Source organism: Cimex lectularius, unplaced genomic scaffold (assembly GCF_000648675.2).
Source record: "Cimex lectularius strain Harlan isolate CLEC.00 unplaced genomic scaffold, Clec_2.1 scaffold52, whole genome shotgun sequence".
NCBI classification, from domain to species: Eukaryota; Metazoa; Arthropoda; class Insecta; order Hemiptera; family Cimicidae; genus Cimex; species Cimex lectularius.
In genome coordinates, this window is record NW_019392742.1 from 371,893 (window position 1) to 399,595 (window position 27,703).

The 27,703-nt window shown below is 32.9% G+C and overlaps 2 protein-coding genes across 2 annotated transcripts in view; both read left to right on the forward strand.

Moving 5' to 3' along the window:
• Positions 1-27,703, forward strand: part of LOC106664896 (alkaline phosphatase-like) — a 445,922-nt gene that overhangs the window by 299,115 nt on the left and 119,104 nt on the right. The gene's annotated exons all lie outside the window — the stretch shown is intronic.
• LOC112126972 (oxysterol-binding protein-related protein 9-like) lies at positions 23,084-24,301 on the forward strand. The gene has a single exon (XM_024227105.1). The coding sequence runs from the start codon at positions 23,347-23,349 to the stop codon at positions 24,196-24,198; it is 852 nt and encodes a 283-aa protein (XP_024082873.1). The 5' UTR covers positions 23,084-23,346; the 3' UTR covers positions 24,199-24,301.

The window sequence follows — 27,703 nt, forward strand, 5'->3', positions numbered from 1 at the left end:
CAATTTTTTATTGCTATATTCAATAATTTGCGACGACTTCATCAGCGGCGAGGGAAATTAGTCCTTTCACTCAAAGAACGAGGGAAGACAATCAGCCAATTTATGGTGACGAGGAAAATTTTCCATTGATATCTGATAATTATTGTGTTAATTATTTTTAATTATAAACGTTGGAAGATGCGATCTCCTGGGACGTCTCGATGTGGAAAACTAGCTTGGTATTCTCCCCTTGCAGCAGTATCATTACCGTTGTAATAACCGTATTGATCATTGATGTATCAATTTACACTGCAGAATTGATTAAAAAATGAAAAAAATTAAAATTTGGAATTTCATAGTAGCCAGTTTTTTTTCATGAAAACGTAAAATATTTGGGCCTTCCAGAAGCGCAATCCAAAAAGGTGGGTATGCGGCTGGAAGCTAATTGAATTGTGGAAGAACTTTTGATGGATTTGCAAAGTACCAGGCGTTTGTAGTTGTTAACAGATACCAGCCTAACATTTTCAAAAAAATTTTACATTTTTGTTTATTTCCGAATTTTTCGTGCAAAATTTGTTCATCAATTCTGCAATGTAAATAGGTTTTCTTACAGAAAATTTAACGTTCTTTCAGGTAGCACAAACCAGATTTTCTACAGACAGAATTTCTCAAGTTCATTAGCAATTTATTGGACCTAAGTCGCAAAATTTAAAAAATACTTTTTTGCGAATGCCTCCTAGCGTTACCGATTTATAAGACGTTATCACGTAAAAAAAAAAAAAAAAAAAAAAAACGAAATAACGGCGACAAGTTAAGTGATCCGACAAACCTGCAGATTACAATGTTGTCCATCAAAGATTTTTCGTCTAATTGCTTCTGCTCCTTCTTTTGTGAAAAATAACCTCACAGTGATCTCCTCACGCCAACTGTACCTTCTGTGTTGGGGATGCTGGACTTTAATAATAGTTAATAATTTTTATATAATTCATTAAAGTCAAAAGAATATTATATTTCTATAATCTATACAAAAATGTAGTTAAATTGACTGTTGCTGGTCATAAATATGGCTTGACAGATTAAAAATAATATTCAATTTTTCTGTTCATTTGTCATTAAAATTTATGAAATAATCGATTGATTTATATTACAGCACATCCACAAATACATGAACATAGAGTGTGTTTAAGTTCTTTTCCACTCTTATTTTTTTATTGGGGTGTTTTTAGAGAAAAAAGAGGAAACTTTTATTTTTTGTCTAGTGTCTCGTGAACCAGGAAAGTTTTATCTTTCTCTCCAGTATAGACGAGTAGGAATGAGGGCCTAAATATTTCAAATAGGTTGATACACATCAATATATTTTTTTAAAGGATTTTGGCGCTAAATTCATCATCATTGTACTGTCGCCCCTGTAGTCTTGGGCACGGCAGTGGGTACAAATTACTGTTCTAGCTCAGGTGTGTATTTGTATAGGTACCACTTTTAGAATGTCAACTTAATTTTCACATAAAATAAATAAGCCAACAATAGTTCGACGCGCAGAAAAGAAATACAAACACGATGAACTCAGCGTTTTGTCGGCCCTAAACTTTCCACGTTATAATGTGTGAAAATAAATCGTAAATCCCATTCTGTTTTATTATAAAATATAATACGTTTGAAAATTTAATAAACACAATAAACCAAACATTAAAAATAATTAATGTTGAAATATGAACTGTGCGGAAAAACAAATATTATCATAATCAAATTCATCATAAATATTTTGTTTTATGTTTTATACAGCTGTGGTATATTTTTTGGATAGCAACAATATTTACCGTATTAATTGATAACTATAAAAAACATATTCTTAACAGAGAAACGAAATTTTTAATGATTTTACAAACCGCAGCTTTCAATACATTTCCTTGAAAAAATTACCATTTTATATTATCCGTCCTCAGAATCCGTCGCATCTAATTGGTCAAACAATAACAAACAAACGGGCAATATTTTTATATTATATTCCTTGAAATCTCGACTTTTAATTCGATTAAGTTTTATTTTAACGTATTTCCGTTTTCTGAGATATTGGTTAGACAAAAGTTACCATCCTGTTCTCAAACAATACCGTATATAATACCAATAGAAATAATTGAGAAATAATCACTGTAAATTATTTGTTTGTTGTACGATTATTGGGTATTTATTGGCATTTGCTGATATATTTTGTAATTTTACATTGTCCCTATTGTTGAACTCAGCTAAAACAATAGCTTTTACCGGATTAGTACACAGGAAATGTGTCACCAATGATTAATTATCTATTACATTAACACATTTATGTTTTGGTAACACTCAGTCTATGGTAACTATGGTAACTATGGTAACTACACCAAACAAAAATATAATTCACAAGTGATATTTTAATTATTATTACATTCCTTTAACAAGCAATATTGTTTAAAATAAACAAAATTAAACATTTTTTAATTGATTAGTTATTTTTTAAGCAAAGTATGATAAAAATAAACATTTTTAATTGATTAGATATTTTTTAAGCAAAGTAACATAGAGTTGAAAAATTTGTGTTACAAATCCAGAGGTCCTGGATTCCAGTTCTTTTCAAAAAAAAAAAAAAAATATATATATATATATATATATATACACATATAATTTTATTGGTCATATCAACCAAAACAACTATTTTAATGGAATTATTTTTTTGCATATATACATATATACTGGGTTTCCCACTTCCTTCTGACGAAACTCAGATTCTATTCTTCGTTTGGAGCAAAAAATGTTCAGGAGAAAATTTTCGGAAAGTTCTCTATTTTGAAGATATTCGTCAATTTAGGTTTTTTCAACTTTTCAATACCTTACCACATAAAAATGCTTACAACTTCAAAAATGTTGAGACAAATCCAATTACACCATTTGAAAGAACGCTAAATTTTCTGTAAGATACTTCTTTGCAATAATCTGAATGACATAAAATGTTGGCCAATGTCAGTTGGAACATGTGAAAATTACAAAATTCAAAATTTTGGTCATGATTGCACGTTCTACTGAGGCTAGAAAATAATTCCTACAACTTGTCAAATTTTACAAAAACTTCTTCATCTAATATGCTTTACGTTGATACATCCAGGTTTTTAAATAACGTTCTACTAGAGTTGAAAACTAACAATTGAATGTTCGAAAACGTGAGCTAAGGTAAATTTGAAGGAAGGGGGGGTAGAAATTCAGAAAGTCGTTTATGTATTCGAGAAGAAGGAAAACACTTTGAGCATTTCCTCTGAAAAGTTCCTCCTTTGTTGTTAGGTGCTTGCTACAAGAAGAACCATTGCATTTTATTGTATGAAGCTTTCTGGTATGGTTTTTGTGAGATTACAGATGTGTGATTTTTATTTTACAAAGCGAGTTCTAATTGATTTATTTCTACCCCCCCTTCAAATTTACCTTAACTCACGTTTTCAAACATTCAATTGTTATTTTTAAACTCTACTAGAACGTTATTTAAAAACCTGGATATATCAACGTAAAGCATATTAGATGAAGAAGTTTTTGTAAAATTTGACAAGTTGTAGGTATTTTTTTGTAACCTCAGTAGAACGTGCAATCTTGACCAAAATTTTAAATTTTGTAATTTTGACATGTTCCAACTGAGATTGGCTAACATTTTATGTCATTCAGATTATTGCAAAGAAGTATCTTACAGAAAATTTAGTATTCTTTCAAATGGTGTAATTGGATTTGTTGTAGTCTCAACATTTTGGAAGTTGTAAGCATTTTTATGTGGTAAGGTAGTGAAAAGTTGAAAAAACATAAACTGACGAATATCATCAAAATAGAGAACTTTCCGAAAATTTTCTCCTAAGCATTTTTTTCTCCAAAAGAAGAGTAGAATCGATTCTCTGAGTTTCGTCAGAAGGAACTGGGACACCCTGTATATATTCCATGAGCAAGTTGAGAAATCAGGCAAAGTGAAAGGCGTCCAATTGAACTCTCATTAAAATTTACTATGGATTTTTAAAGGGTGTCGCTCCAGGACGATTTTCTGGCTCTATAGCTCAATTTCAAGTTTTCGTAAAAAGGTACAAAAATTGACACCTTCCAGAATTTTTGAATTTATTGATGAATAACTGAAACTAGGTACACATTTAATTGAGCCATCTAGCTCAGTGCAAATTTTGTAAAACATGAGATCTAGCATTCTGTCACTTGAAAGCCTGAGAAAATACGCATATCCAAAGTTAGTCATTAAATAATAATAATATTTAGTACAGGTTGTTAGTTTTAATATTGTAGTCACGGTAAAATACAAAAAATATATTTTTTTAAATATAATTATTCAAAATAAAACATATTTGTAGTATTTACTTTCAATTAAACAAACTGTCTATTAGTGTTTTTTCTAATATGAAATACACTTTTTCCTAATTTTATGTAAACCATCAGGTCTCAGCGGATTGCAAGGCCAAGAGGAGAAAAACCACTTAAAAAATTCATTTAAAACCCGAGATTGCATGGGCCTATTCCATCCCAGCAAAAATTAGAATAAGAAGAGAATAAACTAAAAGGGAGAACTCTCAAAGCGCTCAGCATAAATACACAATCCTTAAAATTAGTTTAAGGAAAAATTTATTTAAGTCATTTTCATAGCACTAAAAAAGTTCGGTTAAATATTTTAAATAAATTATCGATCATACTCATTGTTCTAGGTAAGTTTTTTCCCTAAGTCCTTTAAGCATATTTAGGAAGTGAAGTTAGTGATTAACTGGAAATGATAATATCCTTATTGTTTATCCACTCGAGTTCGGGAGACGACCATGGTAAATTTTAATTAATTAGACACCGCACGTTTAATCCCGGCGGTAATTAAAACCAAGTTAGTTGAGTTACCTGTTCTATTCAACTGTGGAACTAGTTAAGCGAGATTGAGCCGAATTCCATTTCGTCTTCTTATCTTCCAAGTTGAGACGGACAATCATTGTTTACGGTAGGACAACCTTTATTTCAGCTTTGATATGTTTAAGGGGAAATTAATGCTTTTAACGCTGGTGATGAGTTTATCCGTGAGTTAAACTTTTTCCTTTGTTATCACCTTTCGAGTTCAACGTTTGATAGCAAATACACTATTTCAGGTCTGTAGAAGATCAATTACTTGCGAACTAAAAATTAGGTAAATAGTGAAAAACATCTGCTAATGTTTTAAGTTTTTTGAATATTAAAATTAATTTGTGATGTTCTATGGTGTGTACTTTATATATAAAATATTTTGTTTTATGTACACTTTGGTCATGGACAAAAGGCCGAGCGATATACGTTTTATATAAAATAAAGTAATGGATATATCGTCACATACATGGAATCGTTTCATACGTACATTTTTTCAAATGTCGTGTAATCGGTTTGGATTCTCTACGACAATTGAAATGGCGACGGAGAGCTTTAGTGAAGTGTACTTCATTTTTAAATCGTTAATTCACTACTTTCGTGGTCCGCTTGACCAATTAATCCGTGACAATTAATTAAGGTTTTTAGTTGAGATGAAAAAAAATGAATGAAAAATGGCAAAAAGGAGGGAAAATTCAAAAGGTGCAGTTGAGATGGGAAATTGGTGTCCGAGTGGATCGAGGTCACGATAGCTCAGGTGGTAGAGCAGCGGCGTATCTAGCCGAAGGTCGTGGGTTCGAATCCCTCTCGTGCCATTAACTTTTTTTCATCTCAACTAAAAACCTTAATTAATTGTGATGTATTAATTGGTCAAGCGGACCACGAAAGTAGTGAATTAACACATAAAATAATCTAAAACATTCAGTTTTGTACTTATTTGCAATGAGAAAAGGAGGTAGTTTTTGGCGTAATATCAGAATAAAAACATAAAGCATGGAACGTTGATAAAGGGGATGAGAAAAAAAGCGAGAAAAAGATTGATAAATTATTTGACCAGAACAACGTCTAACAAAAGTCATCTACAGCAAGAGAAAGAGCGAGAGAGAGAGAGAGAGAGAGAGAGAGAGAGAGAGAGAGAGAGAGAGTGAGAGAGAGAGAAATTGTAAGCTTGTTTCATATTGTCATTTTTTTCAGAAAAAATATTTTTGTGCTATTATTCTCACTTTTAATAATTTAAATTGTTTACTTAGATTTATTCATAATAAATTCAATCATATTCATGTTTCATTGATTTCATTTCATTCATATTTATTTATTGATTTAATCATCATTAATTTCGAAATGTGTATTTCCTTTTTATTTTTATTTTATTTTATTTTCTGATTTAATCAAAAATTTATCGTTGATAATCTTCACTCATATTTATGAGTTTTATTATTTTTTTATTTCTTGCAATTACCTTGTTGTGCTAGACAATGGTAAGTTATATGTTTTTGAGAATGAACTTTTTTAATCAAATTAGAACAAAATTAACTTACAAGAAAAAGATGTGCTTAACAATATAAACTTTTACTAGTTAAAAGTGCAATTTCTCATAATTTTATTTATATTTTTAGTTAATAATTATTTTTCAATTATATTATAATTATATAACTAACTGAGATAAAATTTAAATTAGGGTGAAACGTTAGTTGTGTGTAGATGTGCTTCAAACTAGTTTTTCCACGTAACAAAATATTACCTTCATTCTTTATCATAATATGTTGCAACATGCCTTACGCCACACAAAAAGCTACATTTGACATTTAGACATGAACGTATTGAACTATAAAGACCAATTTCGAATCCCGTGTATAACAAGTTGCGGAGCTGACACTTTTTGTTAGTTCTACAATTCGTGCTGGTTTGTGTTAAACCAACTTCTAAATTATTGTGTTTGTGAACAATATAATACATTCCTTATTTACGTTCCGTTCTTTCTAAAGCGGCAATCAATCTCTGATATCCTCGTTTCGAAAATTGCTTTTTCCGCAAATATTATTCTGGTTCTATGTGTACACATCATGGTCAGTGGATGAAATATTGCTACAATTTTTTTATTTGAACAAATTAAACGTATAAGGTTTTCCCTCATTCCCTTCTATCTATTTTTAGTTCAGTATTACTTTTTGTAAATTTATTGATATTATTTTCTCAACATACCATTTATTGTATTGTTTGTCTTTACGTAATTATCTCGTTTGTAAATTATGTTTAATGTTGAATAAATACGGTTTTTCGTGGTCTAACCAATGTTTGGCTGATTAAAATAGTTTAGAATAGACAAATTTATATTTTAAATACATTATAAAAAATGGGTGAAACGTGTCAAAAGCCAAAATTGCCTTCCACAAAACTTTGTATACATTAAATAGCATGATTGAATTTAATTTTCACAGGTTTGTTCACTTCCACAGTATACGTGTCACGTTTAATGACGGTTCTCAGATAAGACGGGAGATTTCCACCAGACACAAGTTTTCTTTCCATTGAGAATTACTTGCGAAAATATCAATTACAAAATTTTTCAAAAATCAATTTCACAAAATTACGTTAAAAGAGACGAGACAATCCATTTTAACGTTTTTTCAAGTCCAGATGGTTTGATACCTCTCATACTAAACCCTCAACACCGCTATGTCGTGCCGAATGGTTGCAATGTGAAAGACGTTCGCAGTTAAGACTCGACCCCAGCTTTCTTTCCATCGGGAATTATTTGTATTTCTTTCGTGATGAAAAAATAAATTCCAAAATTCTTTAAAAATCAATTTAACGAAATTACATTAAAAGAGACGAGTCAAATCAATTTAATGTTTTCACAAGTCCAGACGGTTTGATACCTCTCATACTAAACCCGCAACACCGCGATGTCGTGCCGAATGGTTGCAATGTGAAAGACGTACGCAGGTTAGACTGGAGATTTCCACTCGCTTTCTTTCCGCCGACTGGTTGCAATATAAAAGGACTGCACAATTTGTTTATAATTACAACTACAAATTTTGGATTAGGTAATTATTTTCATATATGCTGAGTTCGCCGTATGAGCCTTTTGTAGAAATCACCCTGCGACTACACTCGTTCACATTGAAACCCGTCAATCTTCGTTCCATGAGAAGGGCCACTTTCGCTTCAATCGTCAAATTTTCTGGTTGGGTTGGAAGTGATAGCTGTCGAACTAGTAGATTATTGTATATGTTATGTGATTAATCAACAATTTCATAACGTGTTTTGATAAGGTCAGGTACAGACGGATGTACGTCGTTATGCCTAGAGTTATTTGAAACATAAAAGGATGTTTTTTATTTGACAGAGAATTTTCAACTGAATTAATTATAGTTTTGAAAAGTTGGAATCCATGTGTGAGCCTCACACTTCACGCCCCTTGGCGCAGAAGATCAAAAATTAAAAATTAAAAAGGGTTTAAAACGTTTCATTCATCCATAGTTAAAATAAATTATTTACATCTACTAAACCACTATTTTGATCTCACAATAGACAATAGACAAAAATGAAATTTGGAAATTTATTATCATACTATTTTTAAAAGTGTTTGTAATTAAACACTCAAAATTAATGTAGACTCTCCCCAACGGAGAGTGTAACAAAAAGCATTTTATTGAGGAAACCCCGTACAGCTTGTCAAAACAACACTTTACAATACCCAAGGCCGTTTCTTCGTAAAAAAAACGTTTTATTAACCTCCGGGATTTTTCAATTCCGAATGAAACACCGCTGCGAACGAGAACTGAGGGCAATAAATGGTTTTGGCCAAATCAAGGGGCAAGGTAGAGTTAATATAGATAAAAGTCTCTCGATCCGCAACCGGCAATTTAGTTTCAAACAGCGCGTTGACCGTGTTTTGTAGGCATTGCCAAATACACAGGAGAACTTTCATTGTTTTCGGCAAACAATCCAATTCGTAAAAAGTACTTAAGCGCTGTTAATATTTTAAAGAGTCAAATTTAAAAACGTTCAGAATTTGTGAAGGAACACTTTCTGTATTTACTGGCTTTTATGTTTTACTTTTTCGTTGATTAGCACGCCTGCATTTTCGATTAATATATTAATCATGCTTTATGCTTCATGTCCAGATGGCTTATGCTTTTGTTTACCTTCTATATTTTGCAAAAAAGGTGTACAAATTATAAGTGAAAAATCGATATAAAAATGTGAGAAAATATAAGAATATTGAGGTATAAAGTACTATTTTTTAGATAAATCAACCAAGCAGTGCAAAGCAAAAAAAACAAAAACAAGATAAGAAAAAACTTAAAAGAATAAGGAATATAAAAATCTAAGTAAATAAAGATTGAAAATATTTAACAATGAAAATGAAACCGCTGGAAAGATAGGTATTACTTGTTAAACATTTGTTTAATCAAACATAACCAAATTTCGGAAGACTGAATAAAAGTCTTTTTGAACCAACAGCAGGGACAATTTTGACAAGACAAAATATTAACAATAGTTCACTAGTTTTTGTAGTCCTCTTGACCAATTAATATCTTTCAATTAATTAAGGTTTTTAGTTGAGATAAAAAATTCAGTGTCACGAGCGGGAAGATCGTGGGTTCGAGATCTTCGGCTAGATACGCCGCTGCTCTACCACTTGAGGTATCGTGACCTTGTTCCACTCGGACACCAACTTCCCACCTCAAACACACCTTTTGAATTTTCCCTCCTTTTTGCCATTTTTCAAATGTGCAAGAGAAATTCAGCCGGGCCATCTAAAAAGGATACTATGTATGATTTCTTTCCCCCTTCACTCTATGATCTCTTAACACACCGTATATTTCACTAATAGTAAATTTACTAAATTCCCTGAAACATAAATTTCTCTAGTCCTCTTTTATCTTGAACCGTCTGTGGAGGGAAGCGATTTGGAAATTGTGAAACCGGACCCGAACCCTGTCATCCCACTTTTGTACATTGACAAAGAAATCGATCAAACATGCGGCTATTCTATTATAATGATTTTGACCAAATATGGTATAAATATAGAAGACATTAAAGTAAAAACCATTTTTAATAATTTCACTAGTTTTCGTGGTCCGCTTGACGAATTAATAACTTTCAATTAATTAAGTGATAAAAAGTCAGTGTCACGATCGGGATTCGAACCCACGATCTACGCCTAGATGCGTATCTACCACTTGAGGTATTGTGACCTCGATCCACTCGGACACTAACTTCCCATCTCTACTCCACCGTTTGAATTTTCTCTTCTTTCTGCCATTTTTCAAATGTCGTGCAATCTATTTGATTCTCGGCGACAAATGAAATGGCCACGGAGAGCTTTAGTGAAGTATACTTCAATCATTCAATTAATTAAGGTTTTAATTTGAGATAAAAAGTCAGTGTCACGATCGGGATTCAAACCCACGACCTTCGGATTGACGCCGCTACTCTACCACTTTACAATGACATTTGAAACATGACTAAAAAGGAGGGAAACTTCGAAAGGTGGGGTTGAGATGGGAAGTTAGTGTCAGAGTAGATCGAAGTTAAGATAGCCTAAGTGGTAGAGCAGTGGCGTATTTAGTTGAAGTTTGTGGGTTCAAATCACGCTCGGGATACTTACTTTTTTATCTCAACTAAAAACCTTATTTAATTGAAAGGTATTAACAATAGTAATATGAAGTTATTGTTATTGGTCACTTACTTGACTACTAATGATATATAGTTGTCTTAAAGTCTTTACCAATCACAAATATAAGCTATTTTTGGTTGGTACAAGTTTAAATTATTATTTTACACAATTGGTGATATAAGGTTTGCTAGCTTTTTCAAATTAACAATATTTTTAAAGATTTTGAATAGTAACTGAAAACTTTACAATAACAATTATAAATTAAACTCGAATAAAAAAGTTTTTCTGCAGCTAGTTTTGAAAGTTACCACACTCCTTCATCAGACAGCAGCAACTACATTTTAAATATTATTCACGTAGTGAAAACATTGGGTTTTGCAATTGGCTAAAAGCTTTCTTTAACTTATTCATTAATTTTAGGCAACTTTTCAACAAGCTAGAAAGGAGCAAATAAATTTTTTATTAGATACAGTTCTTTGGGGTAAAGAAGTACTATTTATTATTGTTTCAAGAAGCTTAAAATAACTATCGCTTTCTTTCTAATTATATTTCGTTTTAAGCGTTGTTTTGTAAAAAAACGCTTAAAAAATATAATATTGGAATTGAATTGTTTACTACTTTCAAATGGACTTTATTACTTCTGTTATTATACTTAAATTGTATTTCAATAATTTTGACCATTTTTTTTATTTTATTACGTTTTTTTTAAGGTTTACATTTATCCAAGATTACGCAATGTTGATATTTGATAAAATTATCTGATAGTCCTTAATATTCTTGTGTTGTGCAATATATTGTTTCTGAACAGGAAGAAGTGCATATTATTTTCGTTTAGGAGAAATTTGTGCTAGTTCATTATCTATCCTGTTCACTTCCTAACAATAAGATTTGAGAAGGAAAGTCAATATTGTATACAAAAATCTAGTTAGTTTTTTTAAGTTTTTTATGATTTATGGTAAATTAACATTAGAATAATGAAATAGTTCATTTCAAGATTAATTAAGGGAAAGGTGAAGTTGTGTTAGAAAGAGGGTGTTTGGTGACAGTTGTGGACTCGCTGCTTTGATATGCAAGAGAATCCTCAAACTCAGATCTATTACAACTAAGCCCCCTTTGGACTTCCTCAAGTCCCAATATTACGGATATTGTGATTGGGGACTGTAATGACTCTTGCATTTGATAAACTTCGGGGTGCCGAGGTGCACGGAATCGGTTCAAATTGGGCTAAATGGATCGCGGTGATTAACCACAAGTGGCCGTTAACTATAATTCACAGGTTAATTCAGTCAAGTTGGCTAATTTTCCTTCTGAACGAAATACCGGCACTAAAACGGTCGAGTTTAGGCTTTATGTCTCCAAGTTGAAATTGCCCCGAGTCAGCGGATTGCAAAATAAACCGCACTATTCACCACATTTCTATTTTCAGTTAAATCAAAAGTTTCGTATTTGCCAGGACTCTTTCACATAAAATATTGAAACAATTTGACAAAATACACTTAACAGTGTTTATAGTTATATAACAAATAATTAAACATTAGATTACTAATAAAATATATAAATTTTAAGTATAGAAATGAAATTCACATAAAATAGCGTAAAATCACTGTTATTATTAAAATAAAAGTAATATTTTCTTCTGAGAAAATGTGGGAAACCTGCTAGAGTTGGGTTCATTAGTGGGATCAAGCAGCCCGTCTCCAGTTGTTATTGGGTTTTTTCTGCCTCACCAGTGTGAAATAGATAGCCTGCTATCTTCAACCCGATTCCGCCTTTTATTTTGTTCTCCAATAAATTTTGTTTTTTGATTTATTTATTTATCTTCTCTCTATCCTTGCCAAATTTTCAAGAGAAACCACTTCACGGGCGATGATTGCTTATAATTGAAGAGTCTATTATTATGCTACATCATCAGTTTGAATTTCGCTTATTTCACTCGTCAACTCTACATCTTCATAGTGTAGCTGACAATATTGCCTCTTCCCCGAAAAAATAGCATTGTTTGATTGCCTTTCTCGTTTTAGAACAGACATTCGTGTCTGGAACTCTAATTGGAGATTAAAGAACATCCTCCGTTATACGTACTATCTCAAGTTGTCCCATTTTGTCGAGTCCGTCAGGGAATTAAATTCTCACCTTATATACGCATTAGGTCGGGTGTTCCTCCGGGAAGCATACATGGCCAATAGCTATTTTCAATATACACTTCAGATATTCTTTACATGTTGGCATTTCAACGCATAAATTCGCTGATGATACAGCGATTCTTTCACGTAATTCGGACTCTGAGTATTTAAAACTCAAAAACACCTGAATGAATTAACAATATGGTTCATAAAGTGGTGAATGAAGATAAACCGTACAAATAAATCTGTTTATGTAAAAGTCTCTGTCCTTGAATGTGTATAATTCGAATTTCATTGCCTACCTTGCGTTATCTTGGACTTTTTATGGAAAAACTACTGCCTTGGAATCTACACAAGACGGAAAAATAAAAAAACAAACGGGTAATGAAATTATTAAAAATACTAATTGACTCACGATCAAATTTAGACAGCGAAAACAAATTATAATGAGACGGTGATGAGACCTCTCCGAGCATTTGACTGTGAAGTGTGAGGGTCAGACAATAATATTAATTCCCAAAGTCTCAAATCAATGTAGTCTAAAATTCTTCAAATTATAAAAGCTTCTTTTTACAATTCAAATTATTTTAATCATAACAACCGACACATCTCGTTTGTACAGGACTTCATCAAAACGCGCTATAAAAAATTTCATCAACCACTGAATATCCACAATAGTGTATTATAAGCAGGACAGTTGACACTTCCAACCCTACACGAAAATCCTCCAAGACGATTGAAGCAAATGTCGCCCCGATACAAAAGATTCAAGTGACAAATCCATCATATATGAAAATATTTATTTATTACAATATTTGTATTGTAAATATCAAATAAATGTACAAAAATATTTATGAATGCTTACTTTTAATCAACTACATTAGTCATTTTTGAAATATCAAGTTTTGCTGTTATCAAGTAAAAATTTAGTCAAATTAAAATTGGAACAAGTTAAAGGATTCTACACGACTTTTCCACTTGTCCAAATGGATATGATTGGAACTCAATTTATGACGGGCGACTGACAGACCCATCTAATTAACCCCGATAAGTTTCATCATGGAGTTCGTATAAACTTGTTGTTTCAAACTTGCGTCGCGAATGCCGGCAACAAGGCCGATCAAGAGCTAAACCGTGTATTTGGCAAAGTTTCTGGCCCGCCATGCCCAAGCGGAGCTGTGCGGACAAATCTTCTCTAATTAAATAGCAAGGGGACGCGGACGTTTACAAATAACGCCGCCCACCACTAAACCGAATGAATTCGATTTACCGAATTACCCCCTGTACTGTACTTACGGGGACGTGTATTCTGTGTTGGGACGCTGGGGCGGCCTTTCCAATGAAATATGGTAATCGAAAAAAGCCAGCTTACCAATAATGTTTCGTCATGATAGTATAAATTCAAAAAATTGACAAAAGCCCCTCTACAGGTTAACAGTTGCCTTCCTGTCTTTCAACACCCGTATTTTGTCTATTTTTATAATTTTGTTAATCTACCCACACATTCTTCCATTAAGTCGTATTAACTATGCTCATATTAACTATCATGATCATAGTAATATTAACATAGTCATTGGCGACCAAAAAATGAAAGTACTCATAAGTTGTGTAGGCGTTTTATAACGTAATGGAAAATATCTATGTATATTCTAAATGTAAAAAAGAAAATAAAAAAGAATCTGAGACAAACCAGTTCGTGTTCTCTTCATGGTCGTTCTCACCTTACTACGCGTACATACTACGTACGTCTATACACCGCGGAATTGTATGCGATTTGGCAAGGGTTTGAGGTGCTTCGACCTTTCAGTGATCGACCCTCTCTTTTGTGTTCTTGTTGGGCAGATATCACGAAACGGAGTTTCCCGGAAAATCGCTGGTTGTTGTCATGATACCCGGACACATAAGTCTGTAGTTTGCGCAAACGAATGCTACGCGTTTTGAGAATAGTTCTTAAGCAGGGAAGAGAGCATCTGGGTTCCCTGTCCCGATTCCTGAAAGAAACACGGTTGTTTTATTGTAAATATTGTTGTGCTAATAGTGAATGTATTTATTAGCGCAATTGTGAATTGTGATGGGGCCGATGATATTGAGTACCCCGTCAAACTCCACTAACTTAGGACGTTATAGGCGTGTAAATAGGGAAGAACGTTTTTAAGAGGGTGTGAATGGGTAGTTAAAAAGGGTTTAGCAACTGCTTGCGTTGGGTGCTGATATGACTAGCTGTAGCACGCGGAACCCTACCTCGGTAGCAGCAGGACTGACATGACGGAGTTCTGACATCGGTCTGCCAACACCCTTGGTGATTATCGAATCCCGGTGATAATTTATTGTAAATTACAAAATCTGGATGGCCTGTATTCTACGATATGTATCTCAACTCTGTACACGCGAGTATTTATGACACACAAGTCCAGGTTCGATCTAAAAAAAATCAGAAACAGCGACAACTATTTTGGTATTTTCAGTTTAAAAAATAGTTGGGTCTGAAAATACCCGCACAACGGTTCACGTTATGTTTTTTTTCCAACGGTGCGATTGTAAATCAATTATTTTATTTATCACATTGAATGCACCATAAAAATTGTCCAATTATATCTAGGAAAAAACAAAAATGTTACGAATAGTAAATGAATTGGTAACTTTATATTTATACCCCAAAAACCACCTATTAAATTATGTCATGTGCATTTGAACAAACTTGAAACCATAACCCTTCTAATAAATCAAATAAACGGTTTGCAAAATTATGTAGAACCACCCCCACAAAAAAATAGATTTATTAAAATAAAACGATTATTTTTCAACTACACTTACGATAATAGACATTTACTTTTGTACATCATGAAATGAAAGTTTCTGATTTATGGTTTTTTTCTTTGCATATATTGTTGCTAAAAGTTCTTTAAAATCCAGAAATATTTAACAAAAAACGAAAGAAACATCGTATTTAATATCTGACTCGGTGATGTCTGATGACAGAGTGGATAGAAGAGGATTATGTGTAACCCAGGAAGTTTCTCTCAATATAAATGGAAATATGCACATAGCGGTAATACAAACAAGATAATATTCCCATTATTTATTACATTTTTGTGATGAATGACATAATATCCACTAATATTCATCATATATTAATAAATAGGATCGATAATAGCACAGATCACACAGAAAAACTGGTGTCAAACTATCTAAATTAGCTGCCATAGAGCAAACAGACAAATAGATAACAAAAATATGAAGATCGAGGTGCAAAAGCAATTATAAATATTCATGGAATGAATACAAAATATCAATACTTAATTAACACTTACCAGTTATTATCTATAATATACTGTCATACTTTATCATAAAATGATCGTCTTGAATTGATTATTTGAATCATCATATATTATAATATCGTTTTCGACATCGAAATAACGGTCAATATATATTTTCATCCTTTTGAAGTATGAAGGTTAGAAGTCGAAAAGCTATTATGAACATTCACATAATAAATGAAAACTCTTGATGCTTCGTTTTTATAATCTATCGATGACCACCTTGAATTCCCCGTCAAATCATATCTGTAAATAACCTCGTTAAACTGGCCAATTGTTCAACAGTATATTGGATGATGTATTATCAATGATTTCTATATTTAGTTTTTTGTTTCTAAGAGATTAATTTAGGTTTAAATTACCGTTGTTTGACCCACCTTTTTCTAACTTCATTATCCGTTTATAGATTCACGTTAAGCTTTAATTTGAAATAAACCTTTCTTAATGACAAACCAACGATTTTTAATTTTAAATTAACCCTTATAAATTTTACATTAATCTTTTTAATGTCAAACCAACTTTTTTAATTTCAAATAAACACTTTTAAACTGCATATTAATCTTTTTTAATTTCAAACCAACTTTTTAAATTAAAAATTAACATTTTCTCAATGCAAGTTAACCCATTTTAATGTCAAATTCTCCCTTTCTAATTTCAAATTAATCTTTTTTATTTTTAAAATAACTTTTTTAATTTTAAATTCATCTTTTTTTAATTTAAAAATAAACTTTTTTAATGGAATTTTTTTCAGACTAATCTTTATTTAATTTCAAATTAAACTTTTTAAACTAAATATCTTTCGTTTTTTAGTACAAATTAATCATTTTACTGTCAAACCAATGTTTTTAATTTCAAATAAAAACTTTTAAACTTTATATTAAACTTTTTTAAATTTAAAATTAAAATTTTCTCATTGCAAGTTATTTCATTTTAATGTCAAATCATCCCTTTCTAATTTCAAATTAATTTTTTTTAAATAACCTTTTTAATTTCAAATTCATCATTATTAATTTAAAAATAACCTTTTTAATTGAATTTTTTAAACTAACTTTTTTAATTTCAAATTAAACTTTTTTAAGCAAAAATTGTTCGTTTTTATTTCAAATTAATCTATTTAATTTCGCTTCAGCCATTTAATTGCAAAGTATCTTTGCTTGGTTTTTATTAACGATTTGTTTTTACTATGTGTAATATGCCATGATAGGTATGTCATCTATAATCATATTATATAATCTTGTGCTGTGTAAGCAAACATAAAATTTGAATATTATTTTATTAATGTAAATAATTTTATGGCACATGTTGACCTGTAGTATGGGAACAAATAACGTCCAAATATGATCGTCTTACGTTTTATATGGTATGAAAATATCTATAAAGAAAGTGGTGTGTTTCAGAAGTGACTGTAAATTTAAATAATTGTTTTAAAACAATTTAAAGTAACAACAACCGATTGTAAAACTTTTGTTGATAACAATGTGCAAGATATTTTTAAGTTTATCAATTTATTTAGGCAGTTGCTGTTATATGGGAATTTGTCTGTGTAAATTGCTCTCTTTAGGGAGATTTGAATAATTTCTATAAGTACGTTAGGAATGAAAATCATTGTCGTTACACATCCTCCTATGGTTTGTAAAGGATGGATTTAGCCGAGATTGGTTGAGGAGAAATTTTAATCCTCTCGGGCCTAGCCAGAGGAGTATCCAGCTATCGACCCCGCCCGGACAACTCCCAAAGCTGTGTCATTGTAGTGTATGTAGAGCCTGTTGACAGAGGTTTAGCTCTGAATAGAAAGGCTGCCTCTGCGATAGGCTCCTTATCAACCTCAAGCAAAACCATTACCTTTTCCGTGCCGAGATGGAATTTCTCCGAGTTGTCGCTTAGCACAGTGGCACGGATTTTTTTTTTTTAAATGAACCCGCTGTCTCGTCGCGGCAGGAAGTTGAAAGCATTCTGGAAATTCTATTAGAACGATATCAAAGGAAACAAACAGACGAGGACTGGAGTGGGATTTTAACAATAAAGGACTGTCTTATTTGCGTACATTGGGTTTTTCTCAATCGACAAACTTTTTGCTTCAATTTTGAGTCAAAATTCAGTTCAAAAATAACGGCTAAATGACTAATTATTTACATATCAATAAATTTATTAAAGCAATTAAAAATTCCAATTTTTGAACGCTACGTTTATGTTAAGATTAATAATACAACACTCTAAATTACAACATAGATTGACTGGGACAAGCATTCCGTCGTTTTCCACTGGAAAAATTGTACTTGTTTTTATCTCTAGGCCCAAAATCATCCTGATCAGCCAAGTTTCAATTTTCCCGTTTTGGCACTATTTTCTTCAATAATAATAGGTTTCAAAAATTTGTTTTCTCAGAATAATCGATAACATTATCACACAAAATAATAAAAAATTAATCTTTTCAACCCTCATTTTGACAAACAAATTTTCCAAAAGTTTTATTATTATTTACCGCTATAAGTGTATTTTCGTTTATCTTAGTTGCAATTAGGATTTGTTTAAAGTAAATACCTTTCGTTTATCCTTATCCCATGAAATGGGGTCTGGATTTACTGGTCGTCGCTACCCTTAGAGGCAAGTTTTATGATCAACTAACTCAAGCCGGTCTCCCCGGGGGTAAAAATTACAACGGCAACCCGCTTCTACAACTCTCCGGTTCGCTTAAGGTCGGGATGGAATACCAGGGATTAAAAAAAAACGAGGAAAGGGGGAGATCTTGTAAATATTGGGGTATTCAACCTTTCTGGGTCAATCGTCTTCTGCGTCGATGCGTTCCAAACTGGAAAAAAATTCGGAATGTGTATGTACAACCAAAAATTACAATACCAAATTTTGGGATGGATAATTGGCTTGTAATGACCTAAAGTCCCCAATATCATGATCAGCTCAACATTATTATCTTATCGTTATCATAAAACACCTGGATTATACTAAAATAAATTTCCCAGACATTTATATTTGGTATAAATTTTAAAAGTAACAAAAAACGCAACGGTGACTGAAAGAAAAGTATATATAGAGAAAAAAGAGAATACAAAAAGGATGTTAATTTTTGCCAAATTTTATAATAATGGTATTTTTTAAGTGTGTTGTATTGTTTACCTTTCCAAGTGAAAAAAAGTAGTCATTTAAAAACTTAGATGTTAAAATTAAAGAAATTAGATAAAGTGGAAGAGAAGTGAACAAAGTAACAAATGGAAGAGCGAATAGAAAATTAAGCAGAAGGTGAAGCAGAAGATGGAGAGAAAGAGAGAGAAAAAGTCAGAGAGAGAGAGAGAGAGTGAGAGAGAGGGAGAGAGAGAGAGAGTTATTCTACATTTTATTGTTAAATGTCTTGTAATTTGCAAATTAAAATTGACAGAAATTAAAATATTAATTAAGCCATTTATTACGTTCTCTTAATACACATCCCGACCAATACATTTACGTTAGATGGTTTAATTTTAATTTAAAAATAATGGTCATGCCCAACATGTGAATATTGTAAATTGAAAAATTCCATAAACAACAACCCACGTGGGATTCAATTAAATTCTTCGAAACCCATTTATTTAAATGCACCACCCGGTATTTTTCCCTGGGGCAGAAGGAACGGCTCAATAACCGTAAAACACGATTATCGCCCTATCAAAAATTGGAGGATTATTTAACGTTCTTACTCCTGCAACACGAAAATCGCCAAGAGTTGCGATGGTAGTGGCGACATAAATAAGGAAAAAGAGGCTGGATCTCCGGCCGCGTTAACAGGCTGTTCACGTATGCAGATCCCAATGAAGCACGTTTAAGGGCCCTTCGGAAGGGTGGCCGCATCGTAAAAACGGCTGAATCTTTTTGAAAGAGGTAAGCCATGATTATCAAGAGAGTTTTCGAGCATAAGGATAAAAATATCGATGTCGGTTTGAAAACATCGGAGCTATCGAAGAGTTTATATATGTATTTTTTTTTTTAAATCATTAGAAAAAAAATCTTGAAATAAATGCAGATGTTCTTTATTTTCACTGATTAATCCATTTCTATCACAAAATTGATGATATATAAAAAATTGATTTTATAAACAATATAACAAGTACTCAATTAAGTATACACAATATTTTCAAAATGAAAAAGTTGTGTCACAGGCGGGATTCGAACCCACGACTTTCAGCTAAATAAGCCGCTTCTGTACCACTTGAGCAACCGTGACTTCGATCGCCCTGCCACAAACTTCCCATTTCAACTCCATGTTTTATTCCAATTCCTGTGAATCGTACACAGTCCCTCAAATGTAGTACAATCGTTAATAAAATTGTTTCTATTTGAAGCCCCGATTTGCTTACAATTCGAATAAAACCGGGAGTCGAAATGGGAAGTTTCTGGCAGGGCGATCGAAGTCTCGGTAGCCCAAGTGGTAGAGCAACGGCGTATTTAGCTGAATGTCGTGGGTTCGAATCCCGCCTGTGACACAAATTTTTCTTTTCCACAAAAAATTTGCATACTTAATTGAGAAATTATATAAATAAGAATAAGCTGATAAAAATAATAAAAGTTAGTATTAATATAACAAGTATTGATATGCACACATTCATGTTTCAGTTTCACATTGCAAGCTTACCTAATTTCATAGGTACAAACATATGATTAAAAACTCCATAAAACCTCAAGCCTTGAAATATAGATTAGTTATTTTCTAATAAAGTTTGGTTTATCGTCAATCTGTCATCATTTGTAAATTTCATGTCGGTATAAGAACCAAATATACACATATATATACATTTCAATATTAAAAAATTATCAAGGATAAGTCATGTTGAAGAGGATTTTTTCCTGGAAAGCTGGAAGAAAAGTCGGAATTTTTTAACATGAAATATAGATCTATATACAATTTTTATTTTGAACATGGCAATCAGGTATGGAATATACCATCATAAAAGCAAGATCATATATGTGGTAACCGTCAGATTTACTTCATAGTCCACAATGAGTAAAAATTAACCAAAATAAAATTTGCTATAACGAGACGCCTTAGATTATTTTGTTGAAAAACCTGGAAGCAAAATTATAAATTTACTTTTTTGTTGGTTTTATTCTTGGCAGAAAGCGGACTTCAATAAGAAGCGTTGGTAATAACTTTTAAATTGATTTCACTGTGCTGTAAAAATAGTAATTTGAAATTAAAAGCCCGATAGAAAAAAGTTATATTTACAATACATTTATATATTAGAGGTTCAATATATATATATCCATTAAAAGAGATATTAACAATTTAAAATGGTCCGTTTGAATCGTAAATTTGGCTTTTGTAGTCTTAGTTATGTTTATTTCTAAAACGTACATCTGCTTTTATGGAAGTTGTTAATGTTAATTGCTCTAGCGTTTACGACAAGGCTAGTTGTAGTTAGGGTGTAATAACTTCTCAAAGAAAGCCGGTCGACGTGGACACTTTTAATTGTGCATTTAATTTTACAAAAATTTATCTTTCACGATTATATTCGATTCATTATTTCTCCTCCCGCATACATTTAACGATTGGAAATTTCTCTCTCTCTCACTCTCTCTCTCTCTCTCTCTATATATATATATATATATATATATATATATGTATATATATCTACCTATTTATTTATCTGAACCTATATTTATATAACGATCCATCTGGTTTATGTCTTTAGATCTTTTCTCCGTCATTTTTCATTTATATTTATTACCTTTTCTTACTCCTCTCTCTCTCTTTCTCACTCTCTGTCGCTCTCTCTCACTCTCTGTCTGTCTGTCTGTTTCACTCTCACTCTCTCTCCCTTCTCTCACTTTCTGTCTCTGTCTCTGTCTCTGTCTCTCTCTCTCTCTCTCTCTCTCTCTCTCTCTCTCTCTCTCTATCTATCTCTCTCTCTCTCTCTCTCTCTCTCTCTCTCTCTCTCTCTCTCTCTATCTATCTATCTATCTCTTCTATCTATCTATCTATCTATCTACCTATCTATCTATCTATCCTTCTATCTATCTATCTCTATGTCTATCTATCTATCTATCTCTCTATCTCTTCTATCTATCTATCTATATATCTATCTATATCTCTTTATCTATCTATCTATCTCACTCCCTCTATCTATCTACCTATTTATTTATCTATCTTAATCTATATCTATCTAACGATCCATCTGTTTTATATCTGTAGAACTCTTATCCGTCCACTTTTCATGTCTATTTATTTTATCTTCTCATTACCTTCTCACTCTTTCTATCTCTCTCACTCTATCTATCTATCTCTCTGTTATCTCACTCCATCTATCTTTTTACCTATTTATTTCTGTATATCAATCTACATTTATCTAACGATCCATCTGGTTTATATCTTTACATATTTTCTCCGTCCACTTTTTATGTCTATTTATTACCGTTTCTCATTATTCTCTCACTTTCTCTCTCTCTATCTCTCTCTTTTCTTTCTATCTAACTACCTATTTATTTATCTATCTCAATCTATAACTACCTAACGATCCATCATTAAATCTTTTCTCCGTCCACTTTTCATTTATATTTATTACATTCACTAATTTCGTGGTCCACTTGACCAATTGGCTAAGTCATTAGCTTTTTTTCATCTCAACTAAAAACCTTAATTAATTGTAATATATTTATTACCTTTTGTCATTACACACTCTCTCTCTCTCTCTCTCACTCTCTCTCTCTCTCCCTCTCCCTTCCTTTCTTCTTACCTATGGCGCATGTAATATTGGGCGGGCTTGAAAACATAGATTGTGCACAACTCAATCTCAATATCCAGTGATATATATATACCTTCGCACATCTGCTTTTCTAATTTTTTCATCAAAAATCAAACTTCAACTCGAGAGTTTTAATAGTTGATTCAGTTACATTTTATATTTACTTTCTATGTGTAATGTTTAATATGATGAAGATATTTTTAAAAATCAAGCTCTTATACTTTCACTGAATTCATTAATCGTACTGGCTTCATCGAGCCAGTCAAATACTATTAAAAGAGCTACACTCAAAATAGAATAATAATTATTGATAAACTTTAAATAGATTTGTCGATTTTTTATAATTTATTTTTTTGTTTAAAGTGTTGGCCTGTATTATAACCTGCCGAGGCAATGCAATTATTATTTATAATTATCGACAGAAGATCATGCGATTGTTTCACAACAATCAAACATATGTTAGACTACATAAGTATACAACACATTCTAAATTTCTTAATGTATTTCTTATTTAAATTCACACAAAATAGTAATACACGCAAAACTATTTAAAATCGTTTCTTCAGTACGGTCGGATTCTGTTTTTGATGCCGCTTCGAAATTGTGAGGCTCTCTAAGAAACTAGTTACGGAATAATGGATATAATGAGTGTGATATGATGACAGTGGACTGGGGCCGTATTGAATTATATGACTGAGAACGTCGTGAGCCGGTTCCGAGCTATGGAGGAGCGGCGGAAGGTGGAGCCATATCAAGGCGAACTGCTGAAGTACACCAACATTTTCAGAGGATGGCAGAATCGTTGGTTCGTCTTGGATTCGGACATGGGCGTTCTGAAGTACTACCAGTGCGAGCCTAGCAAATGCAAACGCCCCAAAGGGAGCATCTATCTGAAAAACGCCATAATATCGACTAGCGACGAAGACCCGCTGTCCTTCTCGGTCGTCTCCAAGGAAAAGTCCTCGGCCAAACTCAGAGCCAAGTCAATGCAAGAGAGAAACTCGTGGATGGAGAAGCTCGCCTTGGTGGCCGAACGGCACTCCGTCGTCTCGGACTCGCCCATCCCACGGCGTCCGACGTCCGTCGGGCCCGACGCCGACTTCAGAAAGGCGCTCGAAGAAGCGGAGCAGAGCGTGACCAAGTCGTGCGAAAGCTATTTTTACCTGTCGAGGGCACTCGACACCCTACCTCTTCCTCCATACGGCCCGTTTTACAACCTCGGACCGGAATTGCAAAGTTTAAAGGAGTGCTCGGAGGCGATGCAGGAATCGCTGACGCGGTGCATAGCGTCCGTCCGGGACAGTCCGATCGAGACTGTACAATCGACCAAATCCAAGGATACGTTGAGAAGCAAGAAGTCTTTGAAAATTCCACCACCGATGTCCCTGGAAAAATCCATGCCCCTCGCCTCATCCAAATCCAGGCACTGCTTCAACGGAGCTAACAACATGGGCGCCACTCTCTCCAATGACACCATCTCCTCCAATAATTCTTTTAAAGCGAATCAACAACCGGAGGTTAAAGACCTCCCCACCGCCTAACTGGTCTCTGATTTTGACTCAAAACAGAGTATCTTAAACTTACCAATCGACTGAAAAAGGGCGTGTTTTTCTATTTAAACATTAAATGTATTCATAAAAAATACTGCATGTTGATTTTGTTTTGGGAAATTTGTTTTTTAGATATACTGATTAAATCTACAAATTTTTTAAATCCATAGTAGGTTTTTAATATCACCAAAACGAAATGACAAGAAAAAAAAACTTAGCAATGACATATAAAATTCGAATATATTCTTTTTAAATCTTTTATTTCTAAAAGCTTCAATATTTAACATTAGAGAGAGGGAAAGGTTCTGCTAAATACTAAAGAAAATAACATTTCATTAAATTAACTTAATCCGACACTTAAATTTCAACGTGCATCAAATCTAACAAATCTTCCTATATGACTTTTAAAAAATATAAGGAAGGGAAAAAAACATATTTTCAAAAACATAATATAAACATGTGATAAAATTGGCTTTTTATACTGGTCAATTGTGTGCGTTGTTTTTTCTTTTCTTTTTCTTCAAGATAGATTTGGCTGTTGGTCATTATAATTGTTTTTTTTTATTATTAGTCTGTCCATTTTCCAACAACGACTGCAAAGAATATTGAATAGCTGGTGACTACACCTGATTAATAGAACACCAGTTTGCTCAGTAAATTTTAGTGGAATGTAATTTGGTTTTGACCTTTAAACATATAACTAAAACAGCACCTTCTTGTGACTTCTCCTTGTGCTACCATGTTACCATACTAACATTCGTAAAAAGAAAATAATTGTGGCCCCTCCTCCAGAATGCCCGAACCGGAAGCATGAATAGATCTTGCCAGATTATGAATTGGCCATACACGATTGATACGTGGGCACTTTCTCTTGGGCCAACCCCCGCGCATATATGCAAAGAAATCATTGCTCGATGTGTCCTAAATAATTGAAGCTTGTCATGCCTTGGCTCCATATAGGGTGCGAATGGGCATGCCGCCAGATTTAAAACGGGTTCTCGGACACAGTAGAGAGTTTCAGGGTCATGTGTTTTATTGTCCTGTTTGTACAAGTGATTGTATTTATTAGCGTGAATCAAGAGGGCTAATGGTTAAATAGCATCAACGTCGCCTTTCGAGCTCTGTGCGTGATTTGTGCACCCATGGATCTTAACTAGATTAATATTGTGTACATGTTGATGGAGTAATATTGAGTACTCCATCTGCTAAACAGAATGAGCACAATGTATGTAGGTATGAATGTATTTGTTACGTATTGAATCTGTGTTGTTATATTTCGCTAGGGGCTGAATTGAACTAGCAGTCTGATGCTTCTGTAAAAACAAAAATAGTTGTAGTCCTGTTTTCCTCGTTATCAAACTGCAAGAAATTTTAATTTGAATTAATTTAAATTTCTTTTTTTGCTATAATAATAGATGAAAAAAGTTTAGTAGTTCATGATTCCGTTTATAGAAAACCATGTAATTTTATGACAATTAATTAAGGTTTTTAGTTGAGATGAAAAAAAGTTAATGGCACGAGCGGGATTCGAACCCACGATCTTCGAGTGGTAGAGCAGCGGCGTATCTAGCCGAAGATCGTGGGTTCGAATCCCGCTCGTGCCATTAACTTTTTTTTCATCTCAACTAAAAACCTTAATTAAAATTCATGTTTTAATTGGTCAAGCGGACCACGAAAGTAATGAATTAAGAACCTGTAATTTTATTCGATCCGTCACCATTTACGATCGGCCTCAGAACTGGCACACCCAAAGTCGAAAGAAACCACCGATGTTTAATTATGGAATTATGGTAAGATAAATTCGGTGAGCGCGAACGGTGAGCCACGACAAAGAGCTGATCCACTTCACTGAGAAAATTTTTCATCCTACCCTCAAAAAAGAGCGGTTTTTCCCATCCGGACTACAAACCATTTGCAACAGTACAAAAATCCTAACAATGTTTATCTGGAAGTCACTTCCTGTTTAAATGATATGAAATACTTAGAAATTTTAAGATTTACGTATACAGGGTGAATTGCTACTCGTGCTACAAACTTCTCCAGTAGATTCTTCACCCTAAAATGAACAAAAAAGTTCATATTGACCATGGTCCGATTCTCAACCATTTCAGAGTAATTTCGCTTTTTATCGATTTTGAAAGATATCACGTCCTGGCGTCGGAAAATCGTGATATCTTTTAATCTAAACATTTCTCTTAAAATCTATAAGCACCGTTGAAATCCCCGTTAATTTTTAGAGAGAATCAAAATCATAATTCCATTGAAATTTTTTAATTTAATTTAATGCCCATTTAGTATGTAATGCTTAAGAAGTTTACAAACAGCTAGAAGGTCAAGGAAGAAAGACCCAAACGTTTTGCCACCTTCATCTTCTTATTGAAAAATTAACGGGGATTTCAACGGTGCTTATAGATTTTAAGAGAAATGTTTAGATTAAAAGATATCACGATTTTCCGACGCCAGGACGTGATATCTTTCAAAATCGATAAAAAGCGAAATTACTCTGAAATGGTTGAGAATCGGACCATGGTCAATATGAACTTTTTTGTTCATTTTAGGGTCAAGAATCTACTGGTGAAGTTTGTAGCACGAGTAGCAAGTCACTCTCAAACATTAGCAATCCTTGAACCACCATTTTTTCTCTTTTTGTCATCAACATCTTGGTCTCACAACCACTAAATAAGAAAATGACGAGTGCGTTGGAAGCGTTATTAAATCAGGTAGTTTTCCTCAAATTTGCTGCCTTCTGAGACTAAAATTAGAAACTCTGGATTACTTTATACACTTTCCGATTTACACAATTTTCCACTCTTTTTGTAGTTCTGGCTGAAATAAAACACAAAAAATTAGCCCAAACATTTTGCCACCGTCATCTTCTTATTGAAAAATTAACGGGAATTTCAACGGTGCTATTAGATTTTCAGAGAAATGTTTAGATTAAAAGATATCACGATTTTCCGACGCCAGGACGTGATATCTTTCAAAATCGATAAAAAGCGAAATTACTCTGAAATGGTTGAGAATCGGACCATGGACAATATGAACTTTTTTGTTCATTTTAGGGTGAAGAATCTACTGGAGAAGTTTGTAGCACGAGTAGCAATTCACCCTGTATATCTTAAAAACATTTCTTGAAAAAATTAATAAATGCACAGAAATTGTACGGAATGGATTATCATAATTATTATAATTCTGGCGTAAAAACTAACAACCACACATTGTGAAATTACATGTTTTCCTTCTCTCTCCTTCAAATACAGACAAAATGGAAAGTGGCAAACCGTCAAAAGGTGGCGCTGTTTGATTGCCTCTTTAATTAAACTACTAATAGCACAGATGCCGCTAATCGAGTCGTCATAATCCCTGTCGTTCTTGAAATTGGAGCCTGTTCAAACAGGCCAAGAGTAGGATAAATATTGTGCCTATGGGACTCGAATTACAATGGCCCTCTCAACACCAGATAATTAAATCCGTAATGACTTCTGTCGGAATTAAT

Coding starts and splice junctions, on each gene's coding strand:
- LOC112126972 (XM_024227105.1), top strand. CDS start 23,347: ATGACTGAGAACGTCGTGAGCCGGTTCCGAGCTATGGAGGAGCGGCGG.